Source organism: Labrus bergylta, chromosome 8 (genome assembly GCF_963930695.1).
Source record: "Labrus bergylta chromosome 8, fLabBer1.1, whole genome shotgun sequence".
Lineage (NCBI taxonomy): Eukaryota > Metazoa > Chordata > Actinopteri > Labriformes > Labridae > Labrus > Labrus bergylta.
The window spans coordinates 4,991,358-5,014,803 of NC_089202.1; the positions used below are offsets into that span (position 1 = coordinate 4,991,358).

The window sequence follows — 23,446 nt, forward strand, 5'->3', positions numbered from 1 at the left end:
TCTACGGAGGGAGAGGGATTTATAATGCTACAAGAAGAAAAGGAAGGCAGTGTCTCCACAGACACACAGATATACCGAATTAGAGTAATTAAAAAGTTGGGTAACATAGGGAACATTTTATTAAAAAAAAAAAACGGACGATTTAAGTAAAGTAATTGTTACAAATGATCCAAATTATATTTATCTTAAGTCAACTGAAGCTCGTCGACACACTGCAAAAACACGTTTCAACAAACACGATGCACGATTAAATTCCAGGCAATACTTTGTATGAACTTAAAAACAAACCCCTCATTCTTTACTATTTTTTTTTTTTTTTGTAATTTTGTCCTCAGGCGGTACGTTGCCTCACATTATGGTTTCTAGTCGGACGTGTTTTCAATGCGCATCAAAATGGCGACCACCCTGAATCGATCATGCAACCAATATCTGATACATCTTGCCCAAGATAATTTGGACTTCAGGTTACCGGTAACCTCCGTTAACAATTGCTCTTAGTTACTTTTTTAGCTGTTGTTTTGAATGTTTTAGTTCAAGTTTTTCTTGATAAACAAAAGCAGAAACAAGCTAACAAGTCCCTTCTCCCATTAGCTAGCCGCTAAAGTGTTAAACACACTCATGTTGCTGCAGCCGTCTGATATAAGATTTAGAAATTAGTTTGAGAGGTCTTATTATCATGACAATAAACTGAAAGGTTACACCTGCATAATATTTTGCTTTTCTTGGGTCAAAAATGTAATCTTGTCCCTAAATCTGAATAAGTGAAGTGTATGTTATACATGTAAAGACACCTGAACCTGTGGATGTAGATTAACAAACAAACTTAACATGTAGACTTGTAAATAGAGAAACTTAAACTGTGTTTATGAGTTAACTAGTCTTACCCTAAGTCCTAAACGGTTCCGTCAAGTGTCCCCAAACTTTTTGAAAGTGGGATCCTATATTGTCTCACTATCCCTTTAATAATCTTATTTAGTTTTTGTGTATTTCCAATTGATTATAAAGCATGATCATTTGTGATTTCTGAACTTTTTGTTTTTCATTCAGGAAATTAAGGCTTTGCTGGCTCTCAGAGGAAAACCCTTCCATCCCAGAACAAACTTCACAGAAAAGGTCTGCAAGTGATATGCACCTGCTCAGCTGTTTCTAAACACACTGGTTATTAAAGACGTAATCCATATCTAAAAGTTCTGTCCTGTAGACCTCATTCCTCTAAAGTAACTCCCTGTCTCGCATGCACTCTCTTTAGTCTCCTTTCTGGTGTCTGGATGGTTTGTGTGAGGAGGATGTACGTGGCATCATGGCCAGATCGGTTTGTGCAAAGTAAGTTTATTATTTATTTTTTTTAGGAGGTAAATAATGGCCTCTGCAGCGATGGAATGACCCTGTAATGTTGTACATAAACGCCTACACACATTGACTTGAATGTATATCTCATATGCTCTCTCAGCTGATGTGCAGCTCTAGTTTATGCAGCATTATTCTTGCAGGTCTGCTTTTGAACTCTGGGGTCATGGACAAACGCACAGTGAGCTCAAAACGTCTCTCTTGAACTACCCATTGGAGAACATGGTTTGTGATGCTTTGGCTTAAAGTTCGATCTTGTTGAAGGACCAATCCCTGCACTTATATGAAACCTCTATTTGGAACATAGAGAGTCTAAGATTTTTTTTGCGCTTTCTCCTCCACATACTTACACAGTTACCGTTCATGCACAAAGACTCAACTTACAAAATCAATGTCTACACTTTCAACAAGACTTTGGAGTTTGCGGACAGAATCAAAAGGATCGATGTGAGTATGTTTGTGTTTGGATGTGAAAACATATAGATGTATGTGGTGTATGTTCATCTGTGGATTTCTCTGTGAATGTGCAGGATATCATGTTTTTGTATTGTCTCTCCAGGCTTTGGACTATCTCCCGTTTGAGGGCGCAGTGAGTCTGAAAAGCCCTGAACACATCTTCTGTTTATTGGAAGACTACGGCACAGACCCCAACAACATCCCTGAGCATCCAAACTACATCTATTTTGGCCGATGGGTGAGATATATTAGTTTGCATTTGACTCATAAAAATGAATCTGCACTCGAGCACATTTCATCCTTTGATTCTCCTGCACCAGATTGCAGATGGACAGCGTGAACTGATTCGCTCTCACAGTGTAAAGAACAGGCACTTCATAGGAAACACCAGTATGGATGCTGGACTCTCGTTCATTATGGCTAACCATGCTAAAGTTAAAGAGAACGACCTGGTATTCGACCCGTTTGTTGGCACAGGTAAGATAATCCTCGCACACACACATGTAAATACAGGACTTCACACGCTTTGGGAAATCAGTGTCAATAAATGGTTCCTGATCCTTGTATCTGTTTGTTGTAGGGAGCCTGTTGGTAGCTTGCTCTCAGTTTGGAGCTTATGTTTGTGGAACAGATATCGATTTCAACACCATTCATGGAAAAGGTAAGTTTTGTCTACTCAGAGCTTAAACTGCATGTTAACTGTTGTATAGTATGTTGTGTCTTTATCTCATACCTTTAACATTATATTCTGTTACATATATTGCTTTAGAAAACCAGATTTTGTCTTTGTCTCTCAGGTAGGTCGAGTCGTAAAAGCCAGAAGTGGCGAGGACCCGATGAGAACATCCGAGCTAACCTGCGGCAGTACGGAACAGAGAAGATGTATGTCGATGTTATGGTGTCTGACGCCTCCAAGCCCGTGTGGAGGGAGGCTGCTCTGTTTGACGCCATCATCACTGATCGTAGGTCATCAAGTTCATCGTCACATAGCACTAATAACACTTGAGACATGCTGAATATCTAACGTGTCTCATTTGATTATTCCTTTGTGGTGTAAAGCTCCGTATGGTATCCGCGAGTCTACAAGGAGAACTGGCTCTCATAAAGACATCAGTAAACCGCACGATGGCATGTAAGTTCAGCTGTTTGCTCTGCACACAAAATGGATCTTATAGGTCTGAAGTAGGGCTGGGATTTTTTTCCATAACTAACTCGAATTATGACTTTAATCTACTTTTTTTTTTCTTCTTAAAAAAATTGAGGAAGAAATGACTTCAAACAAGTTTTGATTTATTTTGTCAATAAAATGTAACATAAAGAAACTGAATGTATTTTTGAGATGAATAAAGTAACCTGTATTTCTTCTCTAGGGGTTAAAGGTCAAGCTGTAAACTTGTCTTTAAAAGTGCTCTGTGTAGTTTCAGGGTACAGCAAAAGTACAGATGAGACAGAGCAACTTCAGCAAAAAAGCTGTAGCTGGGTGGGACATGCCCGGGTCACACGTGGCCGAGTATCTTAAAGAAAATCTCGATTTTCATTTATGAAAATCCCAATTTTCTAAATATATGTTTTATTGATTTAATCAAGCCCTAGTCTCAAGGCATAACATATTTGTTACTAACTACAGTTAACCTTTGTGTTGATTTAGAGTAACCTCGTTTTTCTTCAGTGTGTTCACTAAAACCTTTTCATTTTCTTTAAAATGTTTCTGTGGTCTAACCATGTGTGTGTTTATTTGTTTTTTTCTTCCTAAGCTACGTTGACTCTCACGTCCCTGTGTCACAGGCGTACCACCTGAGTGACATCTTCACGGATCTCTTACATTCCTCTGCCCTCCACCTGGTCATGGGCGGGAGGCTTGTCTACTGGCTGCCTGTCTACAGACCAGAGTGAGTTTTCAGAATCAGCTTTATTGACCATGTGTGCTTACACACACAAGGACTTTGTCTTTGGTGAACTGTGCTCTCAATGTACAAAAGTATGACATTAAATACTGTATAAACATAAATAAGCAAAGAATAATATATACAAGACTAAATGAGAAAAATGCAACAAGTACAAGAGAGCACATTACTGTGGCAACCATCCACGGCGCCATCTTGGCACAATATTCAGACTTATTGTATGGTGTCACTAGTTGATAATAATTCATACTATTTAGAACGCTAAGCATGCTGCTATAGTCACACTGTCATACCCGCTGGTCAAGAGGAACTTTAGATTCACTGTTTTTAGTGACTTCTTATAAGTGACAAATATATTTGACTTCATGTTGAAAACATTTCTCATAGTTTGATGATTTTTGATGTGATAAGTTTAAAGTTTTCCATCAGGCTAAGATTGAGACATTTTTTTTCATAAAAGGTGCTTTTCTACCAGTAGGGGGCAGACTGACTCCATAAAACCTGAACTCTAAAATAGAAATAGTTTGGAACACAACCTTTATCACTTAATGTCTTAATAAGGATTTATCCTCATAAGGCACAGAGGCTTCATTTTAATTTATACATGATTACCTTTACAGTATCTAATTACTGTAATAGTATTAACAATTGATGTTGATATTTAACTAAGGGAAGTCTACATGGTAAGTTGACTGCAGCAACTGTCTGTGAATACACACATGTTGACAAAGGACTTGAAGACTTACCTTTAAACTCTTGAGGATTGTTTATGAATCTCTCACTTCGTGTCCAGTAAACTTGCATATTAAGGTATCCACTTTGGTTTTCTTCCCTCAAACTTTTCCCTTCAGCTATTTCCTATTCCCGTTCCTGTTAAACATCATCCTGCAACTGTAACTACCTGTATGAATGAGAGTGTTTGAACTGGGTTGTTACAGGTGTGTTGAGGTGGTTTACAGTAAACCACAACTGACGACTCCTTTATATGTGTGCTCTATAAGAGGGATCATTGGAAACAAAGTTGCATATTGTTCCATTTTCTTTGCATTAGCAGAAAATAAAGAGCAGACTTTGAGAGCAGGTGTTCGACTGTAAATGTGTAAAACCACAACAGAGATCGGCACCAACAGACGTTAGGGAAATAATACCCCTGCAGGGCTGGCACTCCCTTTGGACACTTTTTATAAGAGCAGGGAGGAGATGAGATAGTCCTGCATCCTCTGGGTTTTAGACTGTGTGGGTATGGAAATGTGAGGGGAAAAGAAACATCCACCTTTGGATTTTCCTTTGGACCTTTTGATAAACAGGCAGGCTTATTCCCCTGTCCATTCATCCTTTGTGTGTATGCATTAGTACATTTGCATGAATCTGTGTGGTCCTGTGTATGAAGCCGTGCACACATATGTGTCATCGTGTTCACACATTTGTCTTTGCTACTCATCTACCGGTGGCTGACTCCGTGCCTGACAGAGTGCCGAGCCAAAATAAACGTCGGAGGCCGGGAGAGTCAGATCTGTTAACTATCTGTCTCTACAGTCTGACGTCTGTGTGTGTGTGTGTCTGTGTCTGTGTCTGTGTGCGTGTGCGTGTGCGTGCAAGCCGAGCCTGTCTCCTGGGCCTAATCTGGGGCTCTACGGGGGAGATATCGCGTTTCTGTCACCCCCACATTTGTCTATATCAGCATCCATGGCTGTGATAGAAACACAGGATTGTGTGTGTCCGCCTGCTTCATTGAAGTGTGTGTGTGTGTGTGTGTGTGTGTGTGTGTGTGTGTGTGTGTGTGTGTGTGTGTGTGTGTGTGTGTGTGTGTGTGTGTGTGTGTGTGTGTGTGTGTGTGTGTGTGTGTGTGTGTGTGTGTGTGTGTGTGTGTGTGTGTGTGTGATGACAGGTGACACAAAGTCCTGTCAGCAAGAGACCCGCGTCTAGACCTGGTCAGACCCCTAACCCTCTCTTCCTTTTCTCAACTGAGAAAAATAAATGAAGAAAGAAAAAGTATCAAGACAGATGATGGAAAATCAGTCATCACAGCCATAAAGTGACCTAATTACAACATAAACACATGAAGCAAAGTGATAAAGTAAGATGATGCATGTGTCAGAGAATGTAAATGAACCATGTTTTCATTTCGAGGTCATTCATTTTTATTCTAATGTATCCCTCTGGACATTAAGATAAATCTCTCAGTTCATGGTTCTGTCATATTTACAAAAGGCCACACAGTCAACTGCCCCAGTAGCATGTGAGCTGCGCTACAACCGAGATTACACTCATCAATCAGCTGTTTATTTAATATATATCTTTTTGTCAGACAGTGTATTTTAAATTGTCTTTAGTTTGCTTAGATAAATGGTTCCCAAACTTTTTTCCTTGGAGCCCTTTCTTATTGTATTTAAGAAAAGCTGGGACCCCTGAGGAGCCGAATCAGAAAAAGATACTCAGCAGATGAAATGAACTCCAATTTCCAATTTTAATATTTGCCATTGATAAAATCCCAACAGAATAAGTCTATAAACAGTTGTTCTTACCAAAACACCTGTGGATAAACTATCCACTAAGTGTTTTATCATGATTTCATTCAATATGTGCAAATCTAATCGTAGCAACCTCGGATCAGACAGAGCCCCCCCTCCAGGATCTTCTGAGAAAGGACTGAAGTGATGAGGGGATCTGAAACTTGGATTATATGAAGGTTCATCGTCACTAACACACAGATCCATGTTACTGCTCTGCAGCTATGAATAAATGAAGTTTGCTGGTCAACCCTCCTAGTGTCATTTAAAGCATGAGTACTGTAGGCATTGATCATGTACAGAAATACAGGACAGATCATCTCCCTAATAGAATCAGGGATGGTGTATTACAGACAGACAGTCATATCCATATATGACATTGGTCATTTAAAAGCAAATATTTTGACGAGGCACATGGAGTAATATTAAATCTACGGAAGAAGATTAGAGCCACTGAGAAAAAAATTATTGGTTCTGACTTTTTTTTTTAGGATTCTAACTTTAATATCAGAATTCTGACTTTAATTTCTTTAATAACTCTTTTTATCCAGAGTCAGAATTCTGGCTCCCGAAAAAAAAAAATCTGATTTTAATCTCAGAATCTCAGGATAGTGGTCTGTTAGGCAACTCCACGTGATCATTGTCTTGAAAATGGGGAGTGTTGGCAGTCCTCAAGGCGACCTTGTCAATGTGGACAAAGGCATCCCAGACGGTTTGAAAGTCTGAGCTAACGGATCTCACTGTGTTTACAGCCATTTCAAGTTGACCACTTGTTATCCGACTACCCATGATGGGTGTTAATTCAAGGATTAAACAGGCCCTATTTCCGCCGGTTTTTGAATCGTTCAGATTTGTGTTTGTTGTCTGAAAAGGCTTTTTATCCATCTCTATGAACATACTGTATCTGAATATGACTGCAGCTACTAATTTGCTCTTAGACATTCTCTAGAACTCCAACTCAGTCCTTGTTTCTTAAGTTGCAAGTGGGACCATAATCAGTGAGCAGTGCACAGAAAAGTTAGCCTTGGCCAGTTGTCCTTTGTCGATAACTACAGGCTAGGCTACACCAGAAGCCCTCTTAAGTTGGCTATTGCTGACTTCCTGGTTGCCCAAAAGGCTTCCAATTGACAAAGTATCACTTTTATGTTATAAGTAGTAGTTTAATGGGGCGCTGGTGGCGCAGTGGCGCAGTGGCACAGTGGTTAGTGCACGCGCCCCATGTATGGAGGCTGTTGTCTCAGGCGGGCGGCCCGGGCTCACATCCCACCTGTGGCTTCTTTCCCGCATGTCATTCCCCACTCTCTCTCTCCCTGATTTCCAACTCTATCCACTGTCCTATCTCTCCATTAAAAAAGGCACAAAAAGCCCAAAAATAAATCTTAATAAAATAAGCAGTAGTTTATTATAGTTTGTTGTTATGACAGTAGTGGTTTAAGAGTGTTTGTTATTATGACACAAGTGAAGCCAGTGTCCTTTACAAAGGTTCAAATCAATGCCTGCATCCACTAGCACCACAGGCACTGCTCTTGGTGACTGCTTAAGAGAGTAGCTCTCCTGGATGCATCACCTCTAGTCCCTGTGATGACCTAACGTTCTGTAAACCAAAGAGGCCCACGCGTAGCCATGGCAACATGGCTGACAAACAGTGATGTACAAATCCGACTTTGAGTGGGGACTGTTTTTACTGTGATGGTGGTCAGGAAAAAGTGCTGCTGACACAAATATACAAACACATACATCATTGCTGTTAATAGGGCCTAACCCGGCCAAACTTGTGATGACAGACACCGCAGTCAACCTGTCAGGTCACTTTTTCCATCTTCATCCTCGCACTACATACGCTTCCTTTAAATAACTAGCTGTTTTCACACTACAATGTTCAAATGTAGTAGCACTGGTTTATTTTTTATACGCCATGCACCAAAACATTCCAGTCTGCATGCAGAATAAGAGCAAAAGAACAAACACACATGCTAGTCACATTATGTCAAATCACAAATGAAGTAGGTCTCTCTATTTAATTATAACAACTAAGTTACACCTCCAACATAAAGATTCTTCTTATGGTGTTGGAATGTATTTAACAAAACTGAGCAAGCTGGAATTGTTCTAAAAAAAACTGGTAGTGAAATCAACATTTATCTGAGAAAAAAAAGCAAGTCAGGATCTTCTGCAGATCTGTTACAGAAAGGTGGCATCTAGAATATTTAAGATTTAAAACTTGTTTACAAAAGCCAAAGGCAAGATACCACATCTCTGCTGGGCACAGACCCTGTACTCTGGTCAAGAAAGGCATAGTGCTCTGGATGATCATTTTGACTAAAACTGCTGGATTTCAAATGTTTCCATACACATTTTGTAGAGCTACATATGCTGTATATGCAAATTCCCTCGCCCAATGGTACCAATTTTAGAAATCCCAGTAGAAAACCAGTTTGGTCTGTTATTTGTTATAACTTTAAACTTTATTAAAGTTAACGGCTGTTCTATCCCACGTCACCGTAAACTTATAACCAAACTCTCTTCATAACCTTATTGAGGATAAACTGAATGCTCCACCTGCAGAACCAGGCTCAGATGATAGACTACGACTCAAAGGTTCTGTGATTTTATTGGTGGGAAACAGAGGAAGAGAGAAACATAAATAAGTAAGTCAAACTTTATATATAGTTTTTTAAAACACTCCGTGATAAAGTAAGTGGAATGGTTGGCAAAGAGAAGAGAATTTAGGTTGTCATTTTGACATGAATAGTCTTCGTCTGTATCCCAACAGCTCTTTTTTTGCAACAAGGGGAAAAAAGAGTCCACTTTGTTCACAGGACTTACATTTTCTAACTCATGTAAAATGAAGATGCCCAAATGAAGAACATTTGTTTTTGCTTGTCTCTCTCTCTACCTCTTTCTTTGTGTACCTCTGGACGCCTGTGTGTAATATTGAGTGTGTATGTGTCTCCTTCCAGGTACTGTGAGGAGATGGTTCCTCTTCATCCATGTCTCCGGGTCATCAGTAACTGTGAGCAGACTCTTTCCAGCCACACAGCGCGACGCCTCATCACCATGGAGAAGATCAAGGAGCCAGAGGTGTGTGCTGTTGTGATTGAGATCAACAGAAAATTAGTTCTCAACTCACCATATTTTAAAAATCTAAAATCTGTTCCATTTTTGATTCAAATTTGTTTTTTTAACTTTGTCAGAAGAGAATTTTTGCCTGACTTTGTGAGATCAGAGAATTGGTGGTTATGCACCATATCTATCCAGGAATCTTAGTTTTTAACGTTTTATTTTGGTTTGTTATGTGCCACCCTAAGGTGGCCCTATGATGCCAACAATATTCCACTAACCAATCCTACAAAAATACATTTAACACATGAACTGGCAAATCACTGGATTTATTTGTAGACATACATAAGAACCAAATCATTAAACAAAGCGAGGACAAAATCAACAAAACACACCAACACAAAATCCCTGTCTGAGAATCAAAAGAAGCAGCAGTCCCCAGTCCAAAAGCCTCTCGCTTCTTGAAGTCAGTGCTGGGGCTCAAAGACGGTGCACGTTGACAATCAGTGTCACCTGAGTTAGATATACTGTACAACAGAAAGGGGAAAAGGAACACACAGAACGGGAAAAAACAAAAAACGACTTTGTTCACCTAGTTCTCATTTGAACATATAATGTCTACATAGCTGCACAGAACCGTCCTCTAAGTGCTGCAGAGATGTTTCCTGGTTTCATATGTGTGAGCATGAACAGCATCACAGATATAAGTTTGTTTATGTTAAACAGGATCATGTGTCCGCCTGCCTGTTCTTTTGAACAGAAGATGTTTGTATATGCGTAACCACATAAGTATGTGTCATGCTCATGTATGTATGATGTCCATATGTTCATGTTTTGTTACATGCTATCCTGAAGTCAGTGATGGTGTCTCTTTTCGGGTTAATCCTCAACATCTGGATATGATTTCTTTCTTTTATACTTGAAAACCTAAATGGGCTAATCACACATTATATGGAAAACAATCCATCTTTGGATCTGACATCCATTCCACTTCAAAACCCCAAATTGTTCCCATGAAGTTCCCTGCATGACACACACACATAAACACACAGATGTTTGTTCTTCACCAACTTCTAGGTATCTGAGTTTGCAGAGTTCTCTCTTCCAAATAGGCCCAGGTGCACACCTATGGGAACTAAATCATCAGGTTTTACTTCTGAATATGTCAATAATTCTATTAAACATACATGAGTTCACACAATGCCAATGTTTCCACCCTGAATTAAGCAAATGCCAGCCATATTGCTGTGGAATGGTGGTGCTGCGGTTCGATCCCCAGCCCCTGAAGCCACGTCTGATATGTCCTTGGCATATTAATATGTATGAATGGGATTAGTTACTTCTGGTGGTCACTTGCATAGCAGCCTCTGCCAAAAGCTTCATACAAGCTCAAGCCCATTTACCAAATGTTTTCTGTTGAACGAACACAGAAAAGTCTCTTTGAAACCTATCTTTTTCTCATCCATGGGGCATGAAATAATGTTATGGTGGGCCAAAAATACTTATTATTATAAAATTGCACTAAACATGTGTTCCTCTTCACCTGTATGATTTTTGGCATATACTGAGTTGATATATCCACAGTTGTCATTTGTTGTTATGTCCCTTTAACCTTATTGTTTCTGGGTCATGGATATTTAGTCAGCCATAGTTATTTCCCCTTAGTGTGGTCATGGAAATGTTTCCAGGTTGCATGGCAGCATCAATAAGCAGACGAGAGGTGTTGCTGAAAAATGACAGGAACAACGTTAGAGTCATCATTTCAAACTCAACTCACCTCATTATTCCTTCAAGCAGCATCTCTCTTCCTGCCTTCATCCCGCAGCGACCTAACAGCCAACACAAACTGTATAACTAAAGTTCATATTCATCATTATAAACACTAAACAGTACAGGTCCTTTTGTTGACATGAGAAACATGAAGAATGACACTGACTATTTGTTTCCCCTAAACTGGAATGAAGCTGTCATGGTTATATCTACTAATAATTATTTATTTGTCAAATTTGTAGTCTCAACATGTGCCTCAGGGAGGGGGAGAAAGGAAGCTTCCTCGTGTCCCGGTTGATTTTCATTTTGTTTTTCTAATCACAGGCTTTATTCTGTACATTTCAAAAGATATTTGCTGCTGGAAGTTTGATAACGTCACGTCTAAAAACGGTTTAGGGTGAAAAATAAAAACCTTTACTGCTTTAAAAAGGATTTTAGTTTGTTCTAACAGGAGTAAACTTGGAAGTTCTTGGAAGGTTCAGGGTTGGTTTAAATAACTTAATTTTCGATAACCTCTACACATTTTCTCCTTACAGGAATTGGACAGCCTGGCTCATATGGAAGACCTCCACCTCAGCCCCTACCAGGGACACAACGCCTTCAGAGAAAAGTATTTCAGTGGATTAAACAAAAGGTGTGGCAAGGAAGAAGACAGACCTCATGTCAATGGACAGTGAGCCGTAACTGCTCCAGATGCAGATTCAAGGAAACCGAAAAAGATAGAAAAAACACGGTTTTAATGGACTGACAGACGGAAACAAACGGATACCTTTTTGTTACCTTACTTTTTATCTTCATCACTATTTTATCTAATTTGTTATTGCTTGTACTTATATCTTCAAAATAAATGATTATAAAATAAGTGTTCGTTCATGAGTGCTTTTACAGTTACACTTACCAGACATCTCATTGGTTGAATGGTAAATCAAGATTTTGTAAATAAATACAAATAAGTGAGAACTTGGGTCAAAGTGTAGGAAGGTACTGGAGTGTTTGAGTGTCACACTTCTGTGAGGTTGGAGAGGCAACTGAATGGAAAATAGAAGCAGTCCAGGCGGAGATGTCCTAACTTGTAGTCAGTTTAGTAACTTTCATTCCTTCCTGCATGCCTGGTAAACACCCAAGTCTTTATAGAAACTCCTTTCCCCCAGTATCCAACACAGACTTAGTGTTAAAGTTCTGATAAATGGACTTTTCTAGTCTTCTGACTACTCAAAGCACTTTTTCCACTGCAGGTCACACCTACCCATTCACACCACATTCACACACTGAAGGCAGAGGCTGCTCTGTAACTTGACAATGACTATTAACTAATCCATACAAAATGAATACACATTCACACGCAGAGGGAGCAATTTGGGGTTCAGCTTCTTGCCCAAGGACGCTTTGTCATGTGCCTGCCTGAGCTGGGGATCAAACCCTGACCTTCTGGTTGTGAGACGACCGACTCTACCACTGAGCTTAAGGCGCCCCTGTGTTTTCCATAATTTTAATGGCAGAATAAAAACAATTCATTCAGAGAATAGTCATTATGTTTGTATCTATTTGGGAATATAGAATATGGCAGAGTTAGAAGTCCACAATCAGCTGTAGTATATAAACAATTGTTCATATCTAATGACATAAAAACATCATTCCCTTGTGTTGCCTCTAGAACAAAAATAGCTTCATTGTACCAGACTGTCCTGACATGACTTCTGTTGTTGTTTTTTTGAATACTACACAGTTGCAGAGACACATTGTGTATGACTACAATAAAAGCCGTTGCCGTGCTTTATCCCGACATGATTAGGTGACAGAGGCCTCCCTGTGCAAGCAAGCGCCCAAATGACAAGGCGTCCCCAGCACGCCACACACCATTACAGTTAGTCAGCAGCTTTTGTTGTTTTTCAAACCACAGTTTACACGCAGCCCAAGCTCGTTATTCATCTCCAGAGAGCACGCAGCAGGCCGTTATGCGTGTTACCCCTCTGCTCTGTTTATCAGTTGGGCCTCTGCCTCCTCACCACACTTCCCCGTCCGCTCAGCTTCACAGGGTGAGAGTTTCAGGCACCATCACATGATACCAGGCTCCACATCGTTTGTGGTGCGCTTTTGTTTATGTTTCCACAGTGCCCGGTTGTTGTATATCATCATTTCACAAAATCGAATGATTCCACCAGGCAGTCAGAGAGCTCCCCTTTCTTAACTTAACACTTCTCTCTCTCTCTCTCTCTCTCTCTCTCTCTTGGTGTTTCTCTGCGTGTCACATGTCATTGAGTTCCATGTTTGCCACAACAGAAATCCCCTCTAAGAATAGGAGCGTAAATGCAGTCTCTAAAGATCTGTGTTTGAAGGGTGCCGTGTTTGTATGTGTGTGTGTTTGCTGTGCCACAGTACAGTGATGAACTGTGTTCCATAAAAGCCCTCCGTCTCCAATGATCCAGACTATAATTAGGGAGGGGTGTGGGGGGGGGGGGGTTCCTCATTTCACCACGTAATTCTGTCCAGACGCTGTGGAAATTCTGTTTGTGTGTGTGTGTGTACATGTGTGTACTTGTTAGATCTGGTTTTGTTTAATGTTGGATGCTCACTGCAGCAGAACAGTTTCCTGGTGTAATCCAGTGGCAATAAAATAATTTGAGACTGAAACTGTAAACAAAAGGCATATCCAAACAATTGGTTTGGCTGTGTTTCATTCTCTAATCCTAACTTTGTACCATTATCCCCTCTTAGATACTCAGTGAAAAAGTGAGTAATTTTTATAACAACTGAGGCGCCGTCCCTTCTTTTCTCTCCCTCCACATCACCTCCCCTCCAACTCCTCAACCTCCTCACCTCTTGCACTCCCTGCTCTCTCCTCTTTTTTTCTCAAAGGGGATCTCCCTGTAGGAGGACAGGGTCACTGTTTTGGAACGATAACTCCTGATTAAACTCCTCTTCATGTCTGAAAAATACCTTTAGACTGCTGAATCAGCTGGTGTACTGTGAGAACCTGATGTTTTAAAGGCAGTTTAAAACTAATGTGGACTGGGAAAGGTAATTTTTCCAAATTACTGACATTTTAATGTGACACATTTCCTATTGTTACTTATGTTGCACCCATGAAAAGACCAGGACTCTGTCTTCCGTTTGGCAACTTTATTCTTCCCGGTGCTGTATTTTTTATGATTATCTTTCTTAAGAAGCATCGGGTCCTCACAACAAAAACGGCATACATGCGCATTCATCTCTTGACCACGACTCCGACCATTTACGTCACCTCTGCACGCAGGCCGATGACGTCATATATCAAAACCTACAATTAAAAGAGTTAATAACAACTTTTTTATTTCTGTGTAAACTAACATGAAATTACATTACCTGTATGTTTTTTTAATTAACAAATTAAACAAATGTGAAATAATATTATATACAGTACTTTCTAACTTATAGTGTAGTGTGCTTTCTTCTGTCAAATTGAATTGCATACAAATATTTCTAGGTCGCAACAGTTACTCCAAATGTGACGTTGAACACAGGTTTTCGAGTTCTTAAGCATAAAGCTGAGAGTATTTCAACCGTTCCACTTTTTTGTGTTACTGTTTAAAGTTATAAAAAAAAGGAAAGTTTAAGAAAAAACAATGTAAAATGTATAGGATATCATTCTTTTTGATTTAAAAAACATTTTTGCCTTTATTTGATATGGCAGCTGAAGAGAGACAGGGCATGTTGGGAGGAGAGAGTCGGGGGATGACATGCAGCAAAGGGCCGATGTCAGACCTGAACCCACAGCCGCTGGGAAAAGAACTACAGACTCTGTACATGGGGCGAGCTTCACAACCGCTAAGCTATCGGCACCCCTCAGATATACATTTTTTAAGTTTAAAAAAGTGTTCCTTTTGTCATTAATATATTTTTTTTACGTCTTGACTTATGAATGCAGATATTAGTGAAGAAAGAAAGTGTAAATAATTGCTATTCATTTGTTAGTTTTCACACATTCCTCAGCAAAATTAATACAATACCTTCAAGGTGGTATTTAAATAAAGTTCAACCTGGCCCTTTTTGGTCACCATTTGGATCAGTTGAGAAGGCGTGGACATTTTTCCCATTCCAAGGGCGGGCATGACAGAAAAAGTTTGAGAGCCACTGATGAAGGACTGTGAAAACATGTGCTTCAGTTTTCAAAAGTAACTCTGCAAAAAATGACAAACTATTACTATGGGAACTGCTAAGAAGAAATGAAGAATGCAAACGTACCCTTAACAAACATGTAGGGAGGATCGCTGCAGTCAGATGCACTGATGGATAGAAAGTGATTAGACACCTTGAGACCTGGAACACAAGCTAACCTATGATCTTTTTTCACCTGACAGGATTTAAATATAAGAGTGTGTGTGGCAGAAACTTCATAGCACACAGCTGCATGTCCAAGCTTTAAACACACACACACACACACACACACACACACACACACACACACACACACACACACATTAGTGAATGAACACATGTGGTGCAGGTGCAGTGCACCTGTCCAAAGCCAAGGGAGTTTGGACAGGTGCAGGTCCTCCACCGCCCTCAGGTCACCCTGGTGCCCTCATACACCCCAGGAAACCCTCCGCTGCTCCTCGATTGGTTGATCGAGGTAAGGTGAGAGCTGGTATCTCAATGTCTGGGAGGAGCAGTCCTGCAGAGGAAGAGTCATTATAGCGCCACAAATCACCACAAGAGTCACATCTCACACAGCTGTGTGAAACTAAAACCATGTTTAAAAGAGTGTAGGAGGAAGAGAGAGCAGTCGAGGGAGGGGATAGAGGAATATCAAGACCCTGCTCCTTTTGTTTTACAATCCAGGGTACAGTAACTTTGCATCTTATTCCAGTATTATTGCACCCAGAGCCACTAGATGACAGCCTTGAGCAGAGAAAGCCTTCAGAGATTCCCTATTAGGGATGTGTAGAGGTCCTGTGTGTACTGTCCTCCAGCCTGCAGACTGTTTGCTATACAATCAGCGCCGCTCAGCTAGTAAACAAACAGGGGCTAAGCTTTTGAAGTGATAGAACCGTGGTTGAGAAAGTGCAGAGCTGCTCCAAACGCACAACATCCTCTTTAAAGATATAGCCTGGAAGTGGTGAGGGTTGTTGGCCCGGGAAGTAAATGGGGTGACTGAACAGCTTGTCACACAACTTCCTCATCCTTCTTTCACCTACCCGAGGCCCATTATATCATCACACAGGGTTTTTTTTTTATTTTTTTTAATAACAGAGTGACTTCTAAGGAAACCAAGCAACAACCACTTATGCTTACCTAAAAATAACCCCCCAGATTTCCTCTTTTGTGGCGAGTGCTGCATCTTGACTTCTTGTTATGTTCCAGCATGGGACCCTTATGTCCCCCAGAGCACTTCACAAATGCATGGTTGATTTAGTGAAATGACTTGTTTGTCTGTGTGTGGATGTATTTTATTGGCTCAATGCACTTAATAGGACTGAAAAAAAGTGTTTGTAGCAGAAACAGAAGGGAAGACACAGACAAAAACAAAAAGTCAGTGTGTGTGTTTTGGTGTTTGCATGTGTGCCTTATTTTGTGTTTATAGTGTTTGTGTGGGTTCTTGTGGCTGTCAGTGCTGTTCTTCATTAATGACTAGAAACCGCTGGATGGCTCCCTCACGCCCTTTTTTAATGACTCTAAACTGCCAAGTGGTAAAACACACATACACATACACACACACAAAGCCAAGATGGCAAACATGGTGACATGAAACTTTCTCTTCTCCTCCTGCAAGGGTCATAAAGCACTAATTGGTCTTAATATAAGACACCAGCGAGGATGTACGCCATTATGAGAGCATTTTTCATTCATTCATTTTCCCAGGCTGACTTTTCATTCATACTTAGAGTCTATCCTGCATTCATTGGAGTGAAGGCATGGAAACAGCCTGGGCAGGTTAGCAGTGTCATAGAGCATAATGACACCCCCCCCTTACGCTGACATTTACACTAATGAGCTAATTTGAGTCTCCAGTTTCTACTGACTCTCATATATTAGCAAAGTGGAAGGAAACTGGAGCTGCCAAAGGAAATATTGAACACAGCGAGAACACCACTGAGAGGAAATATTAATATCCGCTATGCTTTACATAAAACATGAAGTTTGCAGCTGTTTAGGACAGTTTGTGTGTGTGTGTGTGTGTGTGTGTGAGAGAGAGAGTGGTGGTGGTGGTGGGGGGGATCTCTAATAGTCCAAAGTAACAGCAGATACCCATTTCTCCCTCATGTTTTATTCCTGTGGTTCTCTGCTATCTCTTCCACCTGCAGCCCCCTCATCTCCACTCTCGCTGAGAAATTACATCTTTCAGGATGAGCTGAAGTGAGGAGTGCAGGTCTGTGCTGGGTTTGAATTTCAGGGATGCACATCAGTGCCTCTTGAGAGGGTCTGATTGAGGTCTAGTGGTACTGTGCCTCTGAGTTTGTGTGTGTGCCATTCAGTTGGGTGTCTGTGAACAAATCCCCGGCTGTGTACGCATGTACTGTGCATATCCCTCAGCCGCTGTCTCATGGCTGTTTAGCTGAGTGGAATGTGTTGTAGATGGGGGTGTGCGTTAGCCAGGGCCAGGATACACGCATGACACTCCAATGTTTTCTTCTCTGGGACCTGCAGAGACTCTCACACCCCTATCAGTTCTTGGCAACGCACTCACACCTGTCCCCTCTGAGGATCAGCCCAGCTGCTTGTGTTTCCCTGTGTCAAAATGTTATCTTTCTGTAGTGTGACTATTCTGCTTTGTCTTAGTCTGAACACACTTTCTTAGTCACTTTGGTGCTTTCACCTTCCTCCTGTATTGTTCTGTTTGACTCTTCAGCCTTATTTACATCAAAATGTCCAGTGATAAACACAAGTTGTGTCATCTAACTCACATTGACAATGATTCAGCTAATTTGATAATCTGCAGAAGCCAGAGCTTTCCTTTTTGTCTTCTCTCACAAGCCTCATTCTGTAATGTCATGTACGTTTCAAACTAGAGTTTTGCCTTTGCCAGAGGTCTAACTACCATTTTCACCGAAGTGCACCTTTTAAAAAGCTATTTATTTTATTTATATGTTGACACAGTCATGCTCTATATATGCTCTTACTCAGTTTTGATGAACAGCTGCTGGCTAGCTTCATGTTTTATGCTGAAAAATTAGGAAAACGAATGTAAATCAAATAATAAATGCATAAAATGTAAATATTCAATCATATTCCATGGCATTCTATTACAAGAAAACAGGTAAATAAAATCAATAAATGCAAAACAAAAAGGTACAAAATAGCTCTTAACTACACCAGGTATGACAACATACCAGGTGGTGCAGGTCTTCAGACAAATCATATATTTCTTTTCTTTGTAGCTTTTCAGATCAGAGGAATCCGCTCATAAGGCTTAGAGTTTGGACAGAGCTCTTTTCTAACTTCATTTCCCTCCCTGCTGTTTTCTGCGGCCAAAAACGACCTGGCCAGTATCTGACAGTGTGGAACTCAAACCAAATAAACCTTGTAGAGTTGAGTTAGTGCTTGTTCTTGTTGTTACAGCTTTCTGGTTTGGCGGAGGTCCGGACCAACACTGACTTCCAACCATATAGCTTAAAGTGCAGCTCAGAGCTGAAAGTGCTTCATTTTACATCACAGGGCAGAAGAAAGACTGATGTCAAATGCAAGTAAAATGTCTCTTACATTTTTTTCATTTGCATCTCTACATTTAATCCATTATTATTTTATTAAAAGTGTTTAAGCTCCTATGTTCCTCTGATCAACAACCGGCTCAGTGCAGGAGGAAGAGGATTTTTGAGGCATTTTAACTGTTGAAATAAAATAAAATGTTATGGGCAGATTAACACAAAAAAAACAACATTCACAAACAAACCACGAGACCTGATGTTTATTTTTGTTATTTTCTTCTCTTACTGTGTTTAAACAATGTTGCTATGCTACCTCTTCTTGCCATAACACCATAAACATTTTGCAGACCGCAGAGACCCTGCTCGTCGGCTCAGGGAGCGTTGCTATGGGAAATCCAGAGCATATGAAATGCATATGTTTTTTCTCTCATTGCCTTTAGTTTTTGCTTCAATGCACCTTGGTGGTAAATTTGGATGACACAAGGAATGGAGAAAACACGGCGAACCTCATGAACTCACTCTTTCACCTTCAGAAAGTGGGCTTTGAAGTGAATGTAGGGAGCAAACAACAATCTATAGTGTGCAACATGAGACGGCTGGGAAGTTGTTTGCATTTGTTTACGGTGAGTGTTTGGATATTGCATGATGAAAAGTTCTTGCTGTTATTTTTCTGTCGTTCTTGCATAGCTTTTGTTGAACATTTTGAGGTTTTATGAATCTAAATACATAAGATATGTTTGTGTAAGCTTCTGCCTGTGTATGCACAAGCATGTTTGTGTATGTCGTTTTCTGCACAGCCATGACCTTGTTTGTACGCCTATCTCATCTGCACAGTTTGTATCACGGGGGCTTTCCAGAACACCTCTCTATCTGCTTGCACATTTTCCCTTCCAGCTGCCCCCACTGAAATCTGCAGCTTTCTTGTTTCTTCTTTCCTCTGATGCTTTTTTACCTCCCACCTGCCACACACTCATGCAACCAATCAACTTCTGCCATAAATCAGCAACCAGCAGCACTAGTCCAAAAACCACCACTTTGTTATATTTGGACTTGATTTGAATCAAGGTGTAACATGGTCAATCTGGCTCAGGGTTTTTCCGCATGTTGTGGATTTATAAAACAAATCCCTTTACCTAATAGATCCTGCACACCATGAATAAAGTATTTTTTTAAACCCACATGTATTTTGAAAGAGCTGAGATCAATTTGGTATAAAAAGAAATGATCCGTGTCTGTATTCTGAAAATACTCCTTATTTTTTGCACATGAATCTATAGAAAATCAGGTTCTATACCATCTCCTAATTTTACTTAAAAGTCTATTTTGGTCCATTAATGTCCCCTTGTGGTATAGAAATACTAAAAGAAATAGTAAAAAACCTCCAGTGATTTTTGTGTCAAAGTTGTTTGATCATATCCATTTCTATGACAAAGACCAGTACACTCTGGTTTGAACTGATATTGGTGGTCTTTATATATCTTTGTTCTGTTTTTATGGCTCTTGCTAGCTCCAGTCTCCCCCACTCGTCAGAGCAGGTGATGGATGTGTCTTGTTTTCAGCAGCACAGCAGGATGTTAAGAAAGACATCGTGAAGGTCCAAAGACAGGTGACGGGCTTAAGAATGAAAGCACATCAATGTGACAGCTTCTTGGAACAGTCATTTGATAAAAATCTGTTTTTTTTGCATAAACTTCAATGTTCATTTTTGTGGTTAGCCATGTGTTCGACAAACGTGAGTGTAGCAACTGCTTCTGTCCTTTTATTAAGTCTTGAAAGTGTAACATCACTGAGCGCTCCATTATTGCAGCACAAGTAAAGGATCTACAAGTGCCCGTCTTAATCTGTATAAGAATACAGACACTGTAGACACAATGTTGGATGTCAGGATGGTTCTGGTTTCTGTTTGTAGCCTGTGTTGTATTATGGTCCACTAGTGTTTCAACAAATCACATGTAAAGCTAAAGACGCAAAACATATAGGCAGTAATGCAATAATTGATCTCATCAGTCACCTGATTTTGCTTTAATTAATGTCCAACGGATATTATATTATTTATCGTTATTATTATTATTATTATTATTATTATTATATTCTATTTGCATGCAAGTGCAGTTCATAATCTGCTCTAAGATGTCATCTCTCAACTGCACTCTCACATCTCAGGTCGTGGGTCTGACTGTAAATATATAAAGTACAGAAAAGGAAGTTATGACCGGATGTTCTTTGTTGCTGACTGCTGGTTTCACCGGAAGCCCTGAGAATTTGGCTATCGCTAAAAGTAGGCATATTGGCATGAGACGATCCCGAAGGGTAAGTTGCTGAAAATGTGTATTTAGTTACACTTACTTGTTACAACTATCAAAAAGAAACTCAGTTACTGAGTTTCTGCATTAAGTAACTGAAGTGTGGCAGTGAGAGGAAGTGCTTTTTAAATTTCTGTAACTGTAGCAGCATTTTTGAATTTGAAAAGTAACTAGAAATGTTACTACAGTAGTTAGCAAAAACAGTTAAGTAACGTGTTACTCTCCCAACGCTGGTTAAGAGACTGTGCATACATCAGGGAGCACATTGATGTTCCTTAAGTGTGCTTTACATACCACACAGTTGACCAAAGTCACAAAGTAAGTTTTACCCTTCGTCCTCTGGGTAGGCCTGAAGAGAGAAGTTTCATAAAGCCTCAGTAGTAGTAAGGTGATTTAGTTGCATGAAAATACATTTATGTGTTTCTACCGTTTTCACAGCCAGTTGAAGTTGCTCACATTCCTTGGCAAATGATAAAGTGATTGTTTAAGAAGTATGAAAGGAGTCATGTCAAGATTTAAGGAGTTTTATCTCACCCTTTATTACACACTTAGCACCTCATCAACCTTCCAGACAGATTTATTGTAAAAAAAAAAAAAAAAAAAGGATGATTGGAGGCGTGCCAGGCTGCAGCCATGGTGAGCATTACTGGCAGGTGTTGGCAAGTTTTTCCATTTGTAGCATTTCCCAGGAAGGTCCACAGTGCACTGGGACCTGCTGCATGTGTTTCAAGTTTTTAGCATGGCCTGACTGGTTAACACAAAGGTATGATCTTTCATGAGGCATAATGGATTTGAATCTTTATATGCAGCCATGATTTCTTTTTAGCAGATATTTGAAGTTTGTCTAAAAAGGATGTCTTTTTTTCTTGCATTCTGCTCTCCTTCAGTCAAATAAAGTGTCACATTTACCTTTTGATGACTAATTGAAGTGGTCATGGTTGAGCTTTCATTCATCAGAAAAACAGAACTTCATCACTCTTCCACCTCACCAGCCCGCCCCTCCATCCTCATCAAAGGTTCATGTGCCCGCAGTGTAACACCGAGTTTGCCTCCAACAGTCATTTATCATCATGTGCTTATTTCCAAAAAAGAACCATTTGTGTAATGAAAGCGGAGTGGAAAAAAGGAGAGAAAAAAAAAACAACGTTTAACCTGTAATAAAAAACAGACATGCCATGTAGGAGGGGGGAGGAGGTGAAGCCTGATTTGCTGCCAGCACTCCTCAAGGTGGTGCTGGTGGAGGAGGGGAAACGTCACATTATGAGAAATGAATTAAAGCTTGTATGCAAAGGAGAAGGGGGGGGGGGGGGGGGGGGGGGGGGCTGTAGATGATTTTATGAGGCTGCGAGCAGAACCAAACGCACCGATGTTGAGATGGTTCTTTATAGCTGAATGCTCTTGCACAACGGCATTACCACTGACTGCCATGTTCCCAGAACTGAGGTACATTTTTCCACTGTTAAGTTGTCACCAAACAAACGGTGTATGCCCAGCAGAAGGCAGATGTCTTTGGGAGGAACACCAAGAAGAGGCAGAAAGTGTTGATGAAGGACCATCTGCGAGAAACCAGTGCTTGTGCTCAGGCAATGATAGAAGACAAGAAAGACATTTAAAATATCACAGATTTAAGTAACACATTAATTTAGATCTTTATTCTATGCTAACTCTTTAAGTAACTAGCTCATATAGTGTTTAGCTGGCACACAATGTCTACCATTGCAATAGTTTGCATTCTTCACAAAAATCAAGATACAAAGAACAAGGTGAAATCACATAACCTGACACTTTCATCATGAAATAAATCATCAACAAGGAAGCCAGCAAAGAAATATGAAGATAATATAAACTAAAAGTAGCCAACAATCTCACATAATCATTTTTCACACATTCACTCAACATCTCAAGACAGCCAGCCTCTGAAATCTTCCTGAATTTACTTTTGTTTCATGAACAGTTTTGCATATAGAACTAGCGTTAATCCAAGCTGAGTTGCAATACTGCTAACTATAACTGTATTTAAATTAACTGCATTCTTGTGCATGTTTATACATTTACAGAATCAACTTATTAGCTCTGGCTGGATCTGATATAGCACCCCTTACAAAAAGCCAGTTAATGAATTATACATGTAATTGTATATTTTTCTATACAATGAATGACTCTGTATTTCTTGTTGGATGTAGAGAGTCAGGGGAAGTTTAATCATCTTGGTGTGTTTCCAGGGAACTCTCTCATTGTATCATCATGAACAGTATTGTAAATCCGTCATTGTCCATCACTAATATTTCCAACATAACTCATCCATGAAGCAGACATGCGTATAATTCCTGTTAATGTTTCCATCCTCCATGGTAAAAAGAAAGTGTGAAATTTGGGGTTAAAAAAGAGGGGTGCTGGTCAGGGGGTGTAAAGTGGACAAGAGTGGAAGAGCAGGTCATTCTCGTAAAAGTGACTTACACATGGTCAGGTTAATG

At 40.1% G+C, this 23,446-nt stretch overlaps 1 protein-coding gene across 2 annotated transcripts; it reads left to right on the plus strand.

Annotated features, from left to right (window-relative positions):
* Positions 1-373: 373 nt before the first annotated feature.
* Positions 374-11,909, plus strand: trmt11 (tRNA methyltransferase 11 homolog). Of its 2 annotated transcripts, none has more exons than XM_020633761.3 (13): positions 374-471; positions 1,048-1,113; positions 1,250-1,323; positions 1,491-1,572; positions 1,702-1,794; positions 1,907-2,041; positions 2,124-2,280; positions 2,384-2,464; positions 2,601-2,765; positions 2,863-2,935; positions 3,558-3,692; positions 9,178-9,298; positions 11,584-11,909. In XM_020633761.3, the coding sequence occupies exons 1-13, from the start codon at positions 382-384 to the stop codon at positions 11,722-11,724; spliced, it is 1,413 nt and encodes a 470-aa protein (XP_020489417.2). In that variant the 5' UTR covers positions 374-381; the 3' UTR covers positions 11,725-11,909. The 2 variants fall into 2 exon arrangements, with proteins under 2 accessions (XP_020489417.2, XP_065814284.1); XM_065958212.1 differs by having other exon boundaries at positions 406-464.
* The last annotated feature ends 11,537 nt before the right edge of the window (positions 11,910-23,446 follow it).